Below are 22,356 nucleotides of genomic sequence, written 5' to 3'. Positions count from 1 at the left end.
TTTGCATGCAGGATATATAGTTTTGCCAAAATTAATGAGATGTCTGGATGTCAGGAGGGGCGGAGAGAGAGCAAAAATAAAAATTTAATATCCTGTCGGAGACTTGTTATAGAGCCAGATGCTGGAAATAATTTAACTGTACTTAACGCCCGGCAGCAGCTTTTTGAATGTCATGACAGTCACATAGCATCTGCCCTAGTAGCTAAGCACTAGCAGTTAATATATATGAAACAAGCCATTTAAATGGAAGGTCTTTGGAAGAGGTGTATTAAATCACCCCCAAACAGATTCAGTGCTACCTGAATAATGTTTGTTTTCTCATTTGGAGGGGGTCTCAGAAGTTAGAAAAATAAGTACTTATCCTCATTAAACCTTTTTCTGGCAGTGGCTTACTATCCGTGCTTAAGAGGACTCCAATAATAAAGCAGATGCCGATTTTTTTAACTGTCCAATATTGTTCTCAAACTCAACCAGGATTGACCCCCCCTCCCCCTGCTTTCGAGGTGGTTTTCCTAAATCCATAATTGATCTGCAACTCCCCTCTCCTAATGCACGAAGTGTAGGTTCCCCTATAAAAGTATCAGCTGTGTTAAACAATATATATGAGTTACAAGGAGCAGCAGTACTGTAAAACAATGCTAATGTGGCTTGGACGAGTTTGTGAAATTTCAATGTACATGTCAGGGTGATCACAATAATATGGGAAAGCCTTAGGTTTCCTTTGCCACTCCCTTCTTTCTGATAGATCTCACCTGTAGATGTATGTCTTCTGGAGTGTCCAGAAATAGGATGTTCTGAACATCACTTTAAGCACCTCTCATAGTCTACTGTGAGGTAGGTCTTTTAATTTCGGTGGGCCAACTGAATAGTGTAAAAGGAAAAGCATGCGCAGCATTTGGATTCTCCCCCCCCCCCGCTTCATTCTGAGCACAATGCCGCCGCCACCAAATGATCAATGCCTTGCTGGCATTGTTATGCTAAGCCAGTCCTCTGTGCCCATTCTGCTCAGTCACTGGAACTAATCTCTGCATTATTGTGACTTTTATAACAGACCTATAAACTAAAGCCAGGCTTTCATTACACAAAATGAAGGCTTCTTAACATACTTCTCAATGCGTTTATTGCCAACATCCATGCAAACATCACATTATCCTTTTCCAGATTATGCACCTGGGTGTTCCTCCCTCCACACCACCCACATCCCGGATTCAACATAGCCCAGCCCAAGGAAGCAGCACAGAGAGAAGATACGCCTGCAATTTTCACGGCGATAACATCAGCACAACTAGTACTAGGCAGTAATAGCAGGCAGAGCTTTGCTGTTATTAAGAAGAAGAAAAACAACCAAAGCCATCGATTCACATTGCGCCATTTAAATAACAGGCAGCCTGCTCCTCAAAACAACACATCACCCTACCCTGAAATGACTGAATGAAGAACAGGGTATGAGAATAGTAATCAAATATTTAGTCCCATACATTTTAAGTTCTTTTTCTGCCCATGTTTTTATCTATTGAAACTATTTTGAGTCCACATTTTTCCAGTGCTCACGGTGGTCCACATCAGGCATCCCCAAACTTCGGCCCTCCAGATGTTTTGGCCTATAATTCCCATATTCTCCGACCACTGGTCCTGTTAGCTAGGGATCATGGGAGTTGTAGGCCAAAACATCTGGAGGGATGTTTGGGGATGCCTGATGTAAACAGTAGCCTTTGGGGGTATCACACAATGCGCCCACTTACAATTTAGCCTCCATGTATCTACACATTTTTCCCTTGGTCTTCCAGCCCCAATCTTCTCCAGGTTCTGTTGCTTTTGTTGATACTACATCCATCTATCACATCCACATTTAACTAAACATAGGTTTTTAAATTCTAAAAGCTTACTTCCAATAGCCTTATCTTGGGTACCTTATCTTAAGCTGCAGAACACAGAACTGTGAACCACAACGTGGTCTGCTGTGGCTACCCGTAATGATAGCTGTGTACTACTATAAGATCTCTCTCTGAATGCCAATTGCTGGGTAAAGTGCTGTTGAGCTCACGTCCTAATTGTGGGGTCCCCATAAGCATCAGGTTGGCCACTGGACTAATTACTAGACCACTGGTCTGATCCAGAAGGGCTCTTATTATGTTTTTATGTCTTACCTTATGATGACAGTCAACCAGCACCAATGCCCATCTGACCCCAGTCTTCTTTCAACATTTATGCCGCCTCTCTCTACACACACTGTCAAACTGCTCTTACATCAAGTTGCTTTCCTTATGATTGGCTGAAATCTACTGTGCCATCATTCACATAGCTGTCAACTCTCCCATTTTTTTGCGGGAAACCCCCGTATTTAAATCCGTTTCCTGCTGTTATTGCAAAATATCCCGTGAATCCCCCAGATTTATAAGAAAGCAGCTCCTGCCGGCCAGGGAGACTCCTCAGCTGCGTAAATGTCCTGGCTCCCGGCTGGCTGCTCGCTCACTTGGCTTGCCGAGTGCTGCCGGAAATCACCTCTATGCATGCCCGGCCATTCACAGAAGCGATTTCTGGTGCCCAGACATGCGGACACGGGCAGCCCGGCACTGGAAGTCGCTTCTGTGCATGTCCAGACATGCGCAGAAGCGACTTCCGGTGCTGCGTTGCTGCTGAGCCCTTATTTTCCAATCTGGAAGTTGACAGCTATGCATTCATACAATTGCACTTATTTCTTACAATGCACTTATAAGAAACGGAATTAACTCCTGATAGATGTAATAAGGGCCACAACCTTAGATGGCTTTCCAAGAGAATGAGGCAAACTCAAGGAGGATGATAGCACAATCTCACACATGTCCACTTAGAAGTTCTAAGTGAGGGTTGCAGTGCATCAATGGCTTTTTGCATTGATAGCAAAATGGAATCTCCCCTATTCAGAGAAAATATACATCATCATCATCATCATCATCATTATAGCAGCTCTGCTTGTGAGCTTCCAGATCCACCTAGCTACTACTAGAGAAAGAAGGCTGGACCAGAAAGGACTTTTGAAATCAGCTAGGGATTTTTGCAAAAATGTCCTTATGGATTTTTTCCTTCCAATTTTTGTTATCTTTATTTAGCAGCGAAATGTTATACAGAAGAAAAGAATAGTTCATCTATATTCATTGGCGATAGCTACAGAGCCACAGATTATATAAAACACCAGTTATAGAAAGGATCTGCTATGCTATTAGTGAAGTCATTCTCTGAATGTGGATCCCTATGTATCGCAAACAACATCATCCAAGCATGTGTGGGAGGCATGGGGAAGCAAAAATATATTAAGAACACACCTCCTCCCCAAAAACCTAGCCCATTGATGACCGAAAATGTTCACTGGGCACAGTAAGTTGATTGGCAGGAGATGGGGCAGGACAACAGAAAATAGGGTGGGGAGAGAATAGAATGGGGCATCCATACAGGATATATGACTGGCTGGCTTGCATACTGAGCAAGAGTATGTCTCAGTGCACTGTTTTGGTGCAGGTCCTCTTGTGACTTAGTACATGTGATATACAAAGTGCTCTGAACATTCCCAACATGCTGTGGAAATTGCAGGTGTTACGATGTGTGCAGGCATCTCCCCACCTAGCTGCGTTCAACTCATGCACAACTGTGTAAATGTGTGGCACCGGGGGGGAAATTAAATAAATTTATTTAAATTGAAAAATAGTGTGGAAAGCACAAAACAACAACAACTGTCCAGCCCCCCAAAAGAGCAGAAAGACTGCAGAAATGGTGCAAAACCAGCAAGAAATCCCAGGAGCCTTTGCAGGGGGTTGGACTGGTTGGCCCTTGTGGTCTCTTCCAACTCTATGATTCTATGATTCTAACTGCAATCCGATTGCACCGAGTTTTATAGGGTGTTTACAGGTGCCTGCATACCTCCCCACAGCCAGATTGCACTGATGACTGAAATCACTTTGAGGGCTTGATACTATTGAAAAGTAAACTGACCCTGCAGAGATGTCACCAGAACTAGAAAGCAAGAGAAGTGAAACGGAATGCAAACTATGATACATTTTAATCAGTAGACTCCTCCGACAATCTGCACCAACTGCGACGGCTAATTAAATAGTTCACAGGTGTTTGCAGTAATGAGTAACAAGGGAACATGTGTTGCTTTAAAGCATCTGAAATATTTAGAGGATTAAGTGCAAACGCTGTATTGTGAAGCCGACTGGACTCTTGTACCCATTTAGTCACTTACAGGGTAAAACTCAACAAATTGCCATTCCTTCAACCTGAATTTCAGATCGCTTCCCTATATTGAATTCAGTGGAGTGTCAGAAGAAACCTAACTTTAAATACCGCTAGAGCTAAATGTTTAAATAATGTATTTACCAGAAGCAGCGAGTGCAAAATGGCTAGGAAAGGTGCTGGCTTAATTTGCATCCATTTGTATCTGCCACCATGCCTGGCTGCCTTTGACATAACCGTTTAGGGCAATCATCACAGATGCTGTGTCTTTGCATATTACACTGCCATGCCTCAGGTAGAATAACTATATGAACGAAGCAACACTCCCTTCATCAGAAGAAAGGGGGAAAGCTTGGCAATTCATTTCTAAAAAGAGAGAGGTAGCTGGCTCCAGACCTTCTACCTGAGAAGTCCTTTCCCCCTTAATCTTAAATGTACATGAAATGTACATTATATGCACTCAAAAAGGCTTTTTCAAAAAAGAAAAGGATAATCAAGAGAGTAGGATGGGAAGATCTGAAGGAAAAGAGGTTCATAAACACCCTCTCCTGGACCTCTTGTGTCTGCCAGCAGGAGCCAAAAGCTAATAGAGATGATCAAGAACAGCTCAGATAGAAACTAAAGACGTTTACTTGTGAGCCTTTCAAAAGTGGGCAGTGTCTTCTCTGCTCATAAATTGGCTAAGGTTTTTGGATTTAGGAGATCTCTTATGGAACATGATCATTTGTTGTAATTTTCAAAACTCACCAGTCAAAAACCATCAGTCTAGTGACGGATCTTTTGGTATCAGTTAGATTTGCTGCTTTAGAAATGCTAGTTGATATAAGTTTCAATCGATTAACTCATCTATTAAATCTGCTGGTGTTTTCCATGGGAACAAAATAATATTTCTGAAGAACAGGGAGAAAGAGCACTGTCTTTGCTTTTAATGTGATGAACACAAATGTTGCACTTGGCTTCTAAGTTTATATTTACCACTTGAAATTTTTATAAGTACTTGTATTAAAACAGTTGACTTTATTTTAAAAACACAGAAATGTATTGCCCCTTAAGGGATTTTAGTTGATTAATCTAACAGATTAATCAACTAAATATTGCAATCCTTTTAATATGTAATGTGACCACTAAAAAATATTCAAGATGACATTACAATAAAGCCACTGCAATGATAGCAACTGAACTGGGACAACTAGGAACAACAGAATTGTAAAGAAGAACAGTAGCCTGATATCAGAGGGTGATTTATGATAGAAATCACTATGAACTATAACAATTCTTCCTGAACATTAATAAAAACGTAACATACTGCATGGCATATGCTCGCAAGGGAGGTCATTATTTAAATAAGCAGTAAAAGTTTTCTATGTGTTTTTCTGTAGAATTGAAAGATTCTTCTTACTAAAAAAAAACCCTGTATCTTTTTTTTGGAGGGGGGGGCTGGGAAAATACCATACAAACTCAGCATTATAAAAAGTAACTGTAAATGAAGAAGAACAAAGAGCACTCCAAACCAACAGAGGATAATGAGGCAGTTTGACATAGGCAGAAGCATCACCTGATATCTGATTTGTCGTTCAAAGAGCCAAGTTATTTCCTCAATCACTAATATATCCCCAAAGTGGCAGAACCACTGTTAGAGTGACACTGTGGCTCTCGTCTCCAGCGCTGCACTAATTATTTTGGCTATAATTCATGAAATTGGAGAGGGAACAAGCTTTCTGATTTGGAAATCCTGTTATTACACACCCACATATATTTACATGCACTCCAATGCACACTCTGCAATACAACACATGATGTCTAAAAGTAAATGCTTATATTTCTGAGCAACATTCCCACTATATGTGGAAATACATTCCAAAGGCTTCCTATCTTCCCCAGTATCTTACAGAGACTGTGCTCAGAATGTTTTTCCTCTTTCTTGAAGAGGCCATGAGTTTTGCGTTCATAATCATAAAAGAAAACCCTCTGATATTAGCAAATAATTCCCACACATTTTGTACCATTGCTGCTGCATGAAAATTATAACTCGCTTTACTAAAAGGCTAGAAGAATTCTAGATTAATCTGCCTGCAAAAAGGTTGAAGTGCAATAAGATTTTCTAATAGGGTTAATCCTCATGTTATCCAATCAATTATTTGTTGGGATAGATTATCTTTTTTATCGAATTACCACTGCAGAGCTAAATTCTGCTAAAATTGCAGCTACCTGGGAATAAGGACATTTAGAGTGCACTGAACTTGGATAATCCTTTCCTGCATCCTTCCTGCTACACACTATATTTAAAAGAAATGGTGTCTGCAGTGTTAACATGATACGCAAAAGCTTCATTAGAGAATAAGACTTACCTACAGTCAGCTGTCCCGTTAACTGTCCCATGTGGTTTCTTGCATTCACTGTTACATTCCTGTCAGACTGTAAGACCAGAGGGCTATCCTGGGAAACATGTAGAAGACAAGGAAATGAGAGGGGGAAATATAGCAAAGTCAAGCTATAACGATTGACACACAAGTATGCTGGCGAGGTCTAGTAAAAACAGCACAGTCTTGCTGATATCAGCTATAACAAAGTGAGCCAATGGAGTACCTTTCAAATTCTGTTGGACTACAACCAGGTCTGGCCCAAGACATTTTAGCACCCGAGGCAAGCCACAAAATGGTGTCTCCCCTCCCCGCCAGGGAAGAAGGGGTGAGTGAAGATCTACATCGGGAACAAGGCGGGGAATAAAGATCTACATTGGGATAGGATGTCCTTGTAGTTCCTGCAGCCCGAGGTGGTTGCCTCAACTTGCCTCATAGGTGGGCCAGCCCTGACGGCAACACTCATTAGCTGTCGCCAAGATGGCTAATGCTTAGGGATCATGGGAACTGTAGTCCAACAACTTCTGAAGGTCACCAGGTTGGCTGCCCCTCAGGTGGAATCACATGAAATAGACGGTGCAGAATTTGATTTCTGAGCTATTCCAAGGTTTCTAAATTCTGAAATGGCTCCCTTATGTAACTTCATTCAGCATCAGAGACACAGGCCTACAAAGTGACTCATCGTTCGGTGCCAAGCATTTGATGCCATTGCGTTTATATCCCCACTTGAAAAGTTGCAATTTGATTTTGTTTTAGCAACCAAAGCCACTATTTCTGGTATATTTCTGACACTAAAGGCAATGCTACTGCTAAGAGAGTGGTCATTAAGGGATCCTTAGTATGAAAGGGGGTGTGACATTGACTGTTGATGTCTGAAAACCTGGCATTCTGGTTGCATGGGATGGTATACTATTCAAAAGAGCAGAACATGTGCTGAATAAAGATTGTTTGGGGAGGCTACCTCCACTTGACCCAGCTGGAAGCATAAGAAATTATTACACAGCTTGCTTTATTGGGGTGGCCAGGTGAATGGCAAACATGGTGGCCTTTTTTCCAGGCTTTCAAAGAGGCTTGGGCTTCCTGCATTCTTTCTTATGCTGCTACTAGGTTTGAGTTGGAATCTGCTTCCACTTTACACAGCTATTTTTGCAGTGGCTGAAACACTGCTCAGAGGCATTTGAGCAAGAAAAAAAGAAAAGTGGTAGCAAGCTGAATGGAGACCATGTGAGTGCCTGTGAATATTTCCTCCCAAATGTTTACTCTGCCCCTAGAAAAAAAGTAATTATCACCTCCTCTCAAAATCCTTCATAAATTCTAATACAAGGAGTTTGGGGTTAGCTCTAACTTATATTGTTAGTAGATCTTATTTTGCTTTTGTGATCAAAGTAGTTACATTTCATTTCGTTTTGTTTTTTTTAGAAATGCAGCATATCATTTTAAACATAATAAATAAATTGTAGAGGTGTCTACACTTTTTCTTTTTTCTTTTATTTCTTTTATTTATGTTCAAATAGCAAAGGTGTTCAATTTAGAAACCATATACCTTATTTTGTGGGAAAGATCACATTTAGGGAGGACAGGTTAAACCATTTTCCCTACCCCTACCTAACAGAAAGAGCTGCCAACCAGCCAGAAATAAACTAGTCTGGTTTGCCCCTGTGCCTTTAAGATAGGTTTGGTATATTGAAAAGAGCAGGCATTTCTTTTAATGACATGGAGCAATACAGTGGTGCCTCGACTTACAAATTTAATCCATTCCGAAGGCACCTTTGTAGGTTGAAAAATTCATAAGTCGAAAAGTGCCATTGGAAATGCGATTTCCCATAGGAATGCATTGGAAATGGAAAAATTCGTAAGTCGAAGCAACCCCATCTAAAAATTCGTAAGTTGAAAAAACCCTATCTAAAACCGCCATGGTTTCCATTTGAATGTCGAAAAATTCGTAAGCATATGGCCATTTGCCCCACTCGTAAGTCGAAAAATTCGGCTGTCGAGTCATTCGTAAGTCGAGGTACCACTGTACATTGTTACCTGTTTAATTGCTGCAGATCAACTTGCTGTTTAAGAAATAGCTACAGGCACTGGATTCAGAACCTGTGTGGCTATTCCTCAGCAAGCATGCATTGCTGTGCAAACAATGCTTGGGTCTGATGATGGCTACATGGTTAACATGCTGTACAAATCTCAGGAAAACCATTACTGATTGTGTCTTCGATTGGGATAAGCTGGGAGATGGACAAAATTGTAGCTAATTTGCTTTAATGATTTCTGGAACTGTCCTAGCACTACACCGTAATAGAAATTAGTTATGAGAAACGTTAGGGAAGTGACTGGTTATGATACAGCATTCAATCCAGTCTCTGGTTGTATTTGGAGATCTAATATACATAGCTGTTTCTGATGTTTGGAGACAACTGTTCATCTTTTGACAGCAGCCAAAGGGCAACGACTCAAAGATGGTGGAAAAATGAGAACAGGCCTATCACGTCCAGTAGAAAGCTTGTTTAGAGTGCAGGAGGTAAGTTTCTCTGACTGAATTGACGGACACTGTATAAGTCAGAGAAAGATGACAGGTGGACAACAAAGTTGTCTATACTCCGAATCTCTGGAAATGTCAAAATACAAGCCAATTGTTGTGGCTATCATGAACAGCTGCTTTAAAAAGCTTTAATATATCTATTTAAATGATAAGGTAATTTTAGAATAGATTGAAAATATTACTGAGTCACTGTAAATCAATTAGGCTTGTTAAATCTCTCACTTCCCAATATGCACAAACATTTTAAGCACCCTGCTGACAGCTAGCAAAAATGAGGCGGGAATATTTTGGCACCAGGAAGGAAATGAGTTAAGTATAAAAGATACAGGGAAGGGGCCTTGCAGTCTTGCTTCAGGTCGAGGGAGCTGGTGTTTGTCCACAGACAGCTTTCCGGGTCATGTGGCCAGCATGCCTGGCGCAATGGGACACCGTGACAGAAAACAAAGTGCACGGAAACACCGTTTACCTTCCTGTCACAGCAGTACCTATTTATCTACTTGCACTGGCGTGCTTTCAAACTGCTAGGTTGGCAGGAGCTGGGACAGAACAACAGGAGCTCACACCATTGTGGGGATTCAAACTGCTGACCTTCCAATCGGCAAGCCCAAGAGGCTTGAACCCACTTTGTGTGACTCAACATTGCTAGACAGAGCAATAGTGCTACAGTATTTTGCTACCCACCACAAGGCAGCCAAATGCAAACATAATGAAGTAATTTCCCACTTCCCAAATGTGGCTGAAAGATCTCTTTGGGGAATGTTGAGCCCAGGACTAATATGAATAAACATTCTTGCTAATGAGCATTTGGATAGTAATCTAAACCGCTGGGAGGAGCACAAAGAGAAGAAACACCATGGTGTACCTGTTACAGCAAAACCGGGCACCTTGATCTGCCCCAGCTGCAATAAAACATATCTCTCCTGTATTGGTCTCTACTGCCACATCAGGCGCTGTAACTCTCCAACAGTTTGACTTTACCCCTGGATAACACACCTGATGGCCATTATCTTTTACAACAGACGGATGCCAGCATTAGTAATCTCTCCCCAACTGCTTTCCCACTGAATGAGGCACAGAACAGTGTGCAGTTGCTATGACAGCTTAGCAAATAAAATTATTTTCTAGGTCATGGACACACACACTCTCTCTCTCTTTCATAATAATCTTTTAGAGGAAATAAAATCTCAACTTTATAAAAGCTTTCAGAAATGAGTGCATGGAAACAGTTTTTTAATGAAATACAGGTAAGGAAATTAGTGGCTGTTTTTAAACCTGCAGTGTAATCTATCAACTTTGTTATTTACTGCAGTCTAATCAGTGGTTTTGGAGAAGGAACTGGCAAACCACTCCAGTATTTTGCCAAGAAAACTCCATGGACATAAAAAAGGAGAAGCTTTGAGAAGGAAGTGAGGGTTTCCAAGACATGATCTGGTCCATGGGGTCATGGAGAGTCGAACACGACTAAGATGACTAAACAACAACAATCATTGGTTTGTTATTTTAGCATTAATCCTCAGAATGGATAGAAATCTGGTGCATTATAAAGAGCACAGAAGACCACCTGTCCTTGCTAACATCTGTTAGCTATATAGAAATGCCTGGATAAATTTTCAATGTTATCAGTTAAATTCAGATATTCTCCTGCTAATCAGGCTACCTCACAGCTTCTTTTTAATTTGGTAATACTTTTTTAAAAAACATAATTGTTTTATTTCTCTTCTAAAATCAGGTACAATGGCAATTCTTTTCCAGGAGGAAAGAAATATAGATCATCAAGTCAAACCAATCTTTTACAACTTCTACAGGAAAGAATAGGAAAAACTTCACATAAAAATAGTCAATGTAATTCAAATCTAACTACTTCATTTGGCTTATTGAGATTGTTTTCTGGGGTCTTCTCTCACCTACTCCGTATCGATACCTGCTGAAACAATTAAAATCTCTTCCTCCATGGGGTAAGAAACAACACACCGAAATTTTCTTCCATTTGTTTAACTTGTCACATAAAAAAGGAATCTTCTATAGCTCAACACTGGAAGGCACTTAAAGCGTGTCCCACACACTGCAATTTAGACATGAGGGCTGAATTGTTGCATGTGTTATGTCTGAAACATCTTGTTGCAGAGGGTTGGATTATGAAGCAGTCCTTCCAACCCCATGACTTTTAACTGCTTTTTGGAAAATAGCTTAGTCCAAGTGAAGGACATATTTGGTTGGTGATTTAAAACAATTTAATGTCATCTGGCCTTTTCTATGGACACTTTCCATTTTTCTAAACTTAAAAAAAAAAGCAAACCATTGCTCCTGATTTTCCTTCTGTCATGCTACTGAGGACTAATGAAGAATTAATTACGGACCTGTAAAAGGGTAAAAGAGTATTGGGAAATAATCCATAATGATTGAAAAATATATATATTAAAAATGATTGAAAAAAACACTGTCCTGAGGTCCAGCTCCGAGGGCCTTGTGGCAGTTCCCTCACTGTGAGAAGTGAGGTTACAGGGAACCAGCAAAAATGTGTATATTAGAGAAAAATGCATACAAAAATGTGTATTTTAGGAGAAATTGAGCTAAAATGCTGAGGAATTTCCATGAGCCCCCCCTTAAAAGAAAAGACTGAGAATTTTAGGAGAAATTGAGCTAAAATGCTGATTAATTTCCATGACACCCCCCCCCCCTTTAAAAGAAAAGAAAGAAAGACTGACTTGGAAACGTGGAGAGCTGAATTTAATTTTGTAAAAATGAAAAGCTAAAATTGACCATTTCACCCTTCCTCAAGCATCCTTACTGGAAATTGGAAGTAAGCCTCGTATCTCCCTTCTGATTAAACAAAGTAAGTTGAGTTCAACTGAATTGTTGGATAATGGCTAATGTTACCCTTGAAGGCCACTTGACTCTCCAACATGGAGCCTTCCTCCCAGAACTGATTTCCATCAGTTCATTAACTTGCATACAGGAACGTCTGAAGTCATGGTGAGCTCCTTCCTAGGTTGTCAAGTGCATTGTATGTTCTCCTCTTCCTCCCCTCTGCAGTTGATTTATTTAATAGTTTGTCAAACAGCTTGCCCTCCTGCAGCTTGGCAGATGGAAGGGGCTTTTCGGCTTGTCCATCTTTCCAGCTGCAGAGACATGACTGTTTGGGAGCGTCTGTGCCCAAAGCAATCATTTGGGCTGAGAATATGAACATTGCCAAGGGACTTGATGGCAACCAAAGCAGCTGCTATGGCTATTTTTCCTAAGTAGTGATTAGATTTTTTTTTCTCATGCCCCTTATGGACTTTTTGAAGTTCCTTAGCCCCAGCGATTGCTGGTCTGGCAAAAGAGTTTGCAGTAATAAATGACTTAATGGCTGAGGTATCAAAATACATCCTCAAAGAACCACTTTGTTGTTTATAGCACTTAGTGGGGGGGGGGAACCCTCCCACTACCAAAAGAACAACACGTGTTCTATCTCTCCGTCATTTGATTGGTATTAATGCATTTTTCATTAAACTGCAGGGGTACGGATTATCTTTTATTTCAACTTGACATTGCCTGAATGAATCCATTGTTTCTAACTGGAATTTAGAAGCACATTAAAATAAACAGAGCTTATTTGAATACATTATATGCTCATTAATCTAATGAAAAAGAAAAGGGTGTGTGTCCTCCCCGAGCTAAGAATGTGAGGTACCTTTTTACAATGCAGCAGAGAATTAGGTGTGCTTAAGACCTTTGGTCCCACTGGGCTTAAGCGTTCTTTACCTTGTGCTGGATTGTGGCATCTGTTCTTTCAGAAGTCTCTGTTTCATCTTTGTGAAAATAGAAATTAATTAGTATGGTATATTATGTAGCCTAATATTTATTTTGGGGTTGGTCCTGCAGGCTCTTATCACTGACTTCCTTATATCCTCTAGGCTCTTTGCATTCACTTGATCAGAGGAATTCAAAATTAGTCACGCTACTTCTATGACAGTTTAATTTCAATGAAGTCATTACGAGTTAGATTTTGAGCACTATAGTAAGTGCTCAGTGTTTAGATTACTTGGATATTAAGGGTGATGTCCAACTATGTCATACCCAGTGTAAACTCGTTGAAATCAATATATTTAAGTTCCTGACAACAATGAATTTCAAGAGTTTACTGTGAGCATGTCCAACATGCCACCCTAAGCGAAGCGAATTCCTTTTAGGTCTTCAGTCTCTGGCTATTATGTATACTTATTTATATTGTAACCCTATAAACCTTTACTCAACGGTACTTACGCCCAGGCTAATGTGTATAGGATTACAGTCCTAGACAATTTATCTAGTTCAAAATGTATTTTTCTTATTTCTTTAGAAATGCTTGCTTAATTTATCATCCAGTATTAATGGATTTTCAGTTTCACAGTTTCTTTTTCCTGTCTTCTCAATAAGTTTTTATAAGGTTAGAAAAATCATATCTATTAATCAAATCAGTTGTGTTTGGAAGATCAACAAAGCAGGTTAAATGCTAGATAGTGGAGATAAACTTGAAGAAATATCAGATAACTCTGGATTTGTTGTGGGCTTGTTCTGTTCACTTATCATGTCATCCAAATAGCTAAAGAAAATAATCTACTGAAACCCTATTTCACATCGAGATTCAATATCAAGGTCTAACTTTCTCCTGTTTAATTTACTAGCCAATAAATTGTCAACTGAGAGCATTGTAATCTCCAGACCATTTTTAAACTAGCAAGCGCTAGTTATTTTTATATAGGCAAAGCATTTTTACACTGGCATTTAATGAAAGGACTGATTTATAAACATTATCTGGAATCTTGGAGCTAGGAAAGGCTTTCCTACAATTACGTTGCTGAGCAAGACCCAGGCAAAAAAGATAGCATGTTATAGCTTGGATGAAAATGTGCTTTTCACACACTGAACAGGACATGTGAAAACAGCATCTACACATGCAAGTAATCAACACAACTCAAACCACCGCTCATCGGGGGTCCCGATCTCCCTCTCTACCACCGTTGGCCTGTGTCACTTAAGTTGCTGCCTTTGCTATGATTAGTTTCTTTCCTTTTTTCAAAATTGTATGCTCACCTCTTCCATCAGGTTTCCTAAACTATGTACTTAGCAATTCAACTCCAAATGAGCCAAATTAATAGATGAAACCAGAGTTTACTTCCATTGCAGGTTAGCCAACGTAATTAGCAAATAGAAGTTAATTAAGATAGGTGGTTGTTGTTGTTTTTTGCAAACTATTAGAATGTACATATGGAGCAGAAAAAGACTAGACTTTCATCTCCTTCTGAGGGTTTGTGCAATCATAAGAAGTGTGAAAGAAGCTTTCAGATAACAGTGACTTCTGCTAAAGTGGGAGGAAGAGGAAGGTAGTTTAGCTGCAGTCATAACAAGTAGGTTGAGAGTTTGGCACTGCAGTTGTTATTTCAACTTTGCCATGTGTGTTGGTGCCTCCCGCTAATCTGTTTGGATCAGCAAGTAATTGGTATGGCCCAACAGAGATGGTAGTTTGGAGGCAAGTAGATACCAACCAGGCAGGTATTGAGCTGAGCAGCTGAGCAGATAGCAAATTAAGCTAGTCGGCAGTAATGTGCTATCTGAAAGCTGTACCCAGGAATGTAAGTTGCCTTATACTATGTCAGACAGACCACTGGTCCATGTAGCTCAGTATTGTCCATACCAGGGGTGGGGAACAAGATGTCTCTGGGCCACAATTCCCATAGTCCCTGACCGCTTGCTATGCTAGCTGGTGCTGATGGGGGTTCTAGTTCAGCAACATCTGGAGGGCCCTAGGTTCCCCACTCCTGGCCTACACAGTCTGAAAGAAGTCTTCCATAGTTTCAGATGGGGAGGGGGTCTCTCCCAGTGAACCCAGGACCTTCACAAGCAAAGTATGTGCTGTACCACTGAGCCGTATCCCTTCCCAAGTAATTACTTGCTCAGACTGGACACAGTCAAGAAGTTTTATATTACCCGATCAGAACTGATTGGATGTGTGTAATGCCTGACTACTGCTCAATTGGTAGCAGCAACCATACCCACCACCCTCTAGCCATGCACAGAGATATTACTGAAACGCAGCGGAGAGAAGACTCAACTGCTGTTCTGAGAAATTAACAGTGGAAACAAAGAGAAAGGTGTATTGTTTTCACCACCAGAGTCCTGGATCTGACATCTCCAGAACAATGTCTAGATCCAGAGAGGGGGTCCCAAATGTCTGTAGCATCGCTGGATTTATCTGGACGGATTTCAACTAAATAAAAAAATTCTTTCCAGTAGCACCTTACAGACCAACTAAGTTTGGCATGAGCTTTCGTGTGCATGCACACTTCTTCAGATACAGTAGCACCTTACAGACCAACTAAGTTTGGCATGAGCTTTCGTGTGCATGCACACTTCTTCAGATACACTGAAACAGAAGTCACCAGACCCTTATGTATAGTGGGAGGGGTATTACTCAGAAGGGTGGTGGGAATGGGTGATTGGCTGATAGGTGTGGTAAACCTGTTGACGACTGTAATGACTGCAATTGGTCTTACAGGAAAAAGCAAGGGGTGAGATGGCTAAAAATAGTTTCAACTAGTTATTTTGCTCAAATTCGGGGGGGGGCAATAAGGATTGAATCTCTGTTGGGAGGGTAGGTTATTATTATTATTATTATTATTATTATTATTATTATTATTATTATTATTACATTTTGCCAGCCAGCATAGGAATAAAGCAGATTAATCTGGATTAATGCTATACTAGAACAACTGGTTAATATTTGGGCTGATAGCACAACCACAAGTTCTACAGTCTCACATATATTTCAGGGTGTTGGAGATGACAAAAGCTGCATCCTTGAAAAACCGCTGTCCACACTCTCTACAGCTACAACGATTTATGATTAAAATGCTGCAGACAGTGCACTGTATAGGCTTTCCTTTCAAATTGCCTACATTTACGAAGTATGGAAGTAGCAGCACAAAGCTTGTGAAACCCCTTTAAGTGGAACAAGTCATGACAACCACATGAAGATTTCATTTGTATTCCCTTTCTGCATGCCTAGGGCAGCCAATCACTTTAGCATGGTATGTTCTCCTCTCAGGTGAATCACCCATTTAACAGCTTTAAAAAGATTTAAGGAGTGGATTGCAGCAGGCGAAATTATCTGGGCTTTTATTTCCTCTTGAAAGTACTTCAGGATCCAAATAATTTAACAGGTAAAAGCTGCGAGGCTATGGAAATAAAACGCACAATCTACAGATTCTAGGCTCTGGAAAAATATTATTCTTAAATTAAATCTATGAGCTGCTCAAACTTGCGGAGACATAATTTAATATGGAAATGATTTATTCTACAAGATACAACTGGCAATGTCCCGCACTTTTCCCGATTAAAGAAAACCTTGAAGAATTCTGCTGTGTATATATCCAAAACCTCAAGAATGATCCAAGTCTCACAGGCTATGTGTGGGTCTAACCACCGCCAGCAACAAACATAAGAGCAAAGTCATAATGTCACTTTCTCAAAATAAATATTGGTTGGAAAATAGCTTTCACCAAGGACATGTCAGTGGGTTTCAAACTTCACCCCAAATACACCACTTTGCAAATGATTCCCTGCATCCTTCATGAGCTGATTTGTCACACCTCTGCCCCCTCCTCTACTTCAATGTAAAATGTTTAGTATGATACCTCTACTTTCACTTTTGTAACTCAAAGTAGGGCTGAACTGAATATGCCCCTTCCCCACTTTTGCAATTTCATTTACAGGCTGGATGGTGGGGCATTTGGGCTCCCCCCCCCCAAAAAAGCAGAAGAAAATATACATATTTTCAGAAATGTGTGTGTGGGGGTTTACTTTCCACCCCCACCCCCTTGTTTCTTCCAATTCTCCATTTTCAGAGGAAAGGACTGCTTACCAGCATCAACTGGACATGACAATTGCAGCCCAGCCCAGCCCAGCCCAGCCTCCAAAGGTTCGAGAGCATCCATTGGCTTCCTGCACAGCCAACAGATGAAACCAGCTCTTCCATTGGCTGTTGGGGTGGTCAGGACTCTCCCTGCCGATTTTAAATTTGAGCTGGCAGGCAGGGAGTGGTGGCACCCTGGTTCTAGACCTGGCTCTAACCTGGCTTCAGTCAGGTCCACCAATTGCTCGTAAATGGCACCCAGCAGTGGAGGTCGTCATTGGATTTCCCACCCTCCCTCCCTTTATGATGTGGGATGCTACACCTGAGGGTGAGTGGGCAGGACATGTTTTGGCCTTACTGTGGAATTATTTGGTCGTTATAGTTGGGACCAGGGAAGAATTTGTTGGCAGACTAATTGGACTTGTCTGGGGATTTTGCCTGCCTCATAGCAATGGGTTGACAGATAAGGCACTGAATTGCACTGAATATGGATTTTCACTTTTTGAAATAGACCTGGGGTCTGGTGGGGGTGCCTCTGTCCGTATATCCAGATGGGGGCTGACAGGCCTCAGACCCTCTACAAAATGACACCCTGGAGGGACTCCTGCATTTGATGTGTGTTATGGGATGGTCCTAACAACAACAACAACAACAACAACAACAACAACAACAACAACAACAACCATTTATTTATACCCCACCCATCTGGCTGGGTTTCCCCAGCCACTCTGGGCGGCTTCCAACAAAATATTAAAAAACAATCCTGTAGCAATCCCAAAAGAATGGAGTAAATAGATGACAAGATGTATATTATAGGCTTTAAAGTACAAGATGCCTCATTGTAAGACTTGCCAACATGAACCCTTAGAAGGAACAAAGGGTGCTGAAAGAGTTGAAGAATATTGGTTTCATATTCAGGACTATTTGAGTAGGCCTATCTTTAGGGTCCACAGAGCTATTTGCCTTTAAACTACAGAGATGGGGAATCTGCAGCTTAACAGATGTTGGATGCCAACACCTATCAGTCCCGGCCAGAATGGCCAAGGACCAGGGATGATAGGAGTTTAAGTCCACAAACATCTAGAGCTCCCAGAGGTCCTATTGTTATAAGGTCTGTTTCTGCCCAGCCCTGAATCTTCCTGAAAAGGTATCCCATACCCTTACATCAAAAGTGGGACAAGAAAAGAGTTAAGGAGCAATAACGAAGAAGAAGAGCAATGCCATGCTACAGAAGCAACTACTGGGGAACAGGTAGATATAAAGGGGGAGGCAGAAGACCCTTCAAAGATCCCAATTCTTAAAAAAGCCCCCAACCTCCCCCCCAGTCTACCTCTCTTCCCCTCTTCTTCCCAATGTCTCAACAACTGAAACTGCTTTGTAAAAATGATAAATGGAAAAAATAGAGAGAGACATTTCACTTAATCCAGGATCAGCCTTGATGGAATAATCAGCCAACAGTTTGGGCTGGTTCATACAGAATATGCACCCAATGCCTAAACCAAGACCATATTACATCTGTACTCAATAAAGTTGTGGCCAATTTAATCCCAAGAACTGGTTTATTGTTTCTTTATTACTCTGTCCCTGGGTTGCCCCCGGCATTCACAGGTTCACTGTGCCTGGGCCCACAAATTGCATTTAGAACTGTTAGCTAAATGTTAGCTCCGTTATACCACCCTGCTTCTGCTGAAATGAATGGTTTTCCCCAGTGCTGTTTTTCCTCAAAAAAAGAGGTGCCAGAACTCACCACAAATGGTTTCCTTGTTCTCTTATAATGGCAACAGTGCCCACCTGCGAGGTGTCAGAACTGAGTTCTGGTGAGTGCTGGCTGAAAAACAACAACAACTCTGGTTTTCCCACAGATTAATTTTGTGATGAACATGAGATCATATTAAGCAGGGACCTCATCCAAATAAGGGAGTTTAGGATAGGACAGGCCTTCTCACTTAGTTTCAATCACTGCTGGAATATAACTTAGGAGCTTTCTAAAGACTTGTTAAGTGAACAAGTCGAGTTCCTATAGCTACAAATTGTCCCTGACTACATCTACCTTCCGTCTGGATAGACAGCCACAGTTTGTTCTGAAGCACCATCAGATCAGTTTTCAGCCTAGTGTCCAAATTTAGAGTGGGTTGGCAGCCTTTTGCCCTAGATAGTAAACACCTCTGATACATTAAATGTTTTGTGGCAGCCTACAGAAATAAGAATTGCCATGATGTAACCATCTTACCTTACTATGCAATGAGTAGCCAGGTGGCATAAAGAAGCTCAGAAACAGAGCAAGATGAAGACAGACATTATCCCTATGCTTATTCTGAACATCTGGAACTCAAGGACAAAATGCTTCTAAATGATGACAGCTTCTTCTTTAGTTATCACTAAAAGCCATTGCTAGAACCATCCTCCATGGATTTTTTTTCCACTTTAAGCCTTAATTTAAGGCCACTTATGCTGACAGTATAATATCCTATTGTAAGGCTACAGAAAACAAAGGCATTGAAGTTCTGTGTGTATGACAGAAGGGAGAGGAAGCAAGTCTGTAATATTGTTGTCTTAATACACATTGCTTCCCATTTTCCCCCTAATCTGCAAACAGATAGACATCTGAATGGATCTTTTCTCATAATAACTTGCAGCTTCAGAACTGGTGGTGTTTTTTTTTAAAAAAAAGAAGTCTACATTATTATACGTGAAAAGTAATTTCAATATCTTTGATGCAGTGCCTATTTTAAGAGCACTAACTATGATGTTCTTGGCATGTGGTCTGCATTTATTGAAAGAAAGTGGCCCTCAAATATCTTTGTACAGACTCTTCATACAGGACATAATGGTAGTTGCCAGTAGCAACAACCACAATTATGCTTCTGTTACTACCCCTATTAATCCTGCCAAATGGAGGTCTCAATACTCACACTTCCCCCCCCACCCTTAAAAAACAAATCAAACTCAGTTTATTAACAATGATTTTAATTCACTACCATGGATCTATGAAACTGCCTTATTACATATACTAACCCGAGCAAATGTAAAAATATTTTTCAAAAAAGAATGCACAAAAGACTCCCCCCCCAAAAAAACCCCCAATTTCGAGACAGATTCTCATCCATTTGCAGACTGTTCTTTTACAACAAAGAAAAGACATTCACTGACATCCAGAGAATGTTACAGGAATGTCCAAACGGGATTTGTTGTTTTCTGTGAGTTCCTTTCCCCCCTCAAAATGCAAACCTTCTTTTTTAAACTTGAGGATGTTGCAGTAGTTGTTTGTGATATGGGATAATGAGGGAGAGAAAAGAAATAATTCACTAGCAAGCCTTTGGGCAGAAAGTAACTCTCTGTATACTGATACCCAAAGGTCCCCCGCTTCTTCCTGCTTAGAGGGCTGTCAACAGAACAGCAAGGGAATTTCACGCCTACAAACAGAAGCCTGTTCCTCATGAGGCTGACCCTGTGTGGAGATGCTGCTGTTATGCGAAGCACCCACTGTATTGTGTCCAGCCATTTGCAGCACAGCCAGTCATCCCTCCATCCGATTGGGGTGGAATTGGCTACTGGCTGCAGATGGGGTGTGAATTGTCAGAAATGTTGCAGTAAGCCCAACAGCACAAAAGATGGTCAGAGCTGCTGTTCATAGGCGGAGTTCTGTCTTCCCTCCTTCCTCTTTTTAAGGGGCAGAACAGGAGCTTCCACAGCAAACAACAACAACAACTCACTTCCACTGAAACAGTCATCTCCATAATCAAACAAGTATTCTAATCACACCAATTGTTTTCTAAACTCCCTTTGATATGATGAAGGAACACTCTTAAATGGACATGCAAAGGCAATCAGTTCCTAAAGCTCAAAGATAAAGAACGACAAACACCACAAATAGAATTCAGCCAATATTAAGCATGTTTGCATCCCAAAATCTGCTTTGCTTTGACTGGATCATGTTCAATTTATTTTAAAATTTTAGACTTATATTTCTGTTGTGGTGGCCTCTAAAGCAACAATGCCTGAGTTTATCTCCTTCTCCAAGAAGAAGAGTTTGGATTTGATATCCCACTTTATCACTACCCTAAGGAGTCTCAAAGCGGCTAACATTCTCCTTTTCCCTTCCTCCTCCACAACAAACACTCTGTGAGGCGAGTGAGGCTGAGAGACTTCAGAGAAGTGTGACTAGCCCAAGGCCACCCAGCAGCTGCATGTGGAGGAGCGGAGACACGAACCCAGTTCCCCAGATTATGAGTCCACCGCTCTTAACCACTACACCACACTGGATCCCCGCCTGCCTCTTCCCCCCACAACCTGCTCTGCTGCCTTTCTTCCCATCTTCATTAATCACCGCTAACATGGTCCAGTTGCCATTCCTTTGCTGGAATGCAGTCTGCATTTCCCAGGAACCTGTGAGGAACCAATCTCTCTAGAGCCTTCCAGACCAATGCCGTTGCTTAGGGGCACCCATCTCTCAGTTTCTCACCAATCACAAGCCAAGTAACTTCCTCAAATCAACAAATAACTAGCTAAGCCAACTGAGCAAGAACACTCAGAACTTGGTAGTAAAGGTTATCCTCAGTTAGCTAATGCATGGGGCAATTATCTCACCTGCCCAGTAGACAGGGGACAAGTTTGGTCTCCCACCCCAATGGTGTCTATACTTCTTGCTCTACTTGAGGCAATACCTTTAGCACTCAGGCCAGAGAGTGGGGAGAGGAATCCTCCATCTCTCCTCACGCAATGCAGTTTTAGCTGCTGTGGTATATATCACACCCCGTGATGCTTTGAAGGTCAAGCCCCTCATTTGCTACTGAGCAATTCAAACAGAGACTAGACTTTCAAACCTCCAATTATTATTTAAAAGTATATTTAAAAGTGTTGGTTTTATCAAACAATGGATTTTATTTCAGTGACATTTGCCTGTGGCTTTTCTTTGTCTATCTGTTGTAAGCAGCTGCTGCCAAAGCGGCACAGAAAATTCCGGCAGCCAGCAGGTCTCCAAAAGAGGTTTACTTTTTGAGTGCATGATTTGAAAACAATTGAGATAATCGCCAATAATCCAGCTGCCTCGGAGGGTGAATTTGCAGTCTGGCAGTGCTTAGCGCTGGGTGGTGATGTAACACTTTGTCTCAACCCACCTACAGCCCCATATTTTCCTTTTGGCCCTTCACTGTTTCCTCAATAATATCCATCACATAAAATAAAAAGGACTGGAAAGAGAATTTTTTAAAGACTGTCATTATTTTAAAGACAATTTTAACCTTCACCCTATTGTTGTTGTGGTTGTTGTGACTTATGCAAATTAAAGCAACACCGATAAAATACAGAATAAATAATAATAATAATAATATATTATTTATACCCCATCTGGCTAGGTTTCCCCAGCCACTCTGGAC

The 22,356-nt window shown here is 41.0% G+C and overlaps 1 protein-coding gene across 1 annotated transcript in view; it reads right to left on the bottom strand.

Annotated features, from left to right (window-relative positions):
• Positions 1-22,356, bottom strand: part of SGCZ (sarcoglycan zeta) — a 120,125-nt gene that overhangs the window by 57,376 nt on the left and 40,393 nt on the right. Inside the window, exon 2 of the mRNA XM_060278819.2 lies at positions 6,558-6,645. Coding sequence (XP_060134802.2) covers positions 6,558-6,645 — 88 coding nt within the window. The remainder of the gene's footprint in view (positions 1-6,557; positions 6,646-22,356) is intronic.

The sequence above is a fragment of the Zootoca vivipara genome, chromosome Z1, assembly GCF_965207765.1.
Source record: "Zootoca vivipara chromosome Z1, rZooViv2.hap1.1, whole genome shotgun sequence".
NCBI lineage: Eukaryota > Metazoa > Chordata > Lepidosauria > Squamata > Lacertidae > Zootoca > Zootoca vivipara.
The sequence above is the reverse complement of the archived record's forward strand: the minus strand, read 5'-3'. Positions and strand labels throughout refer to the sequence as shown.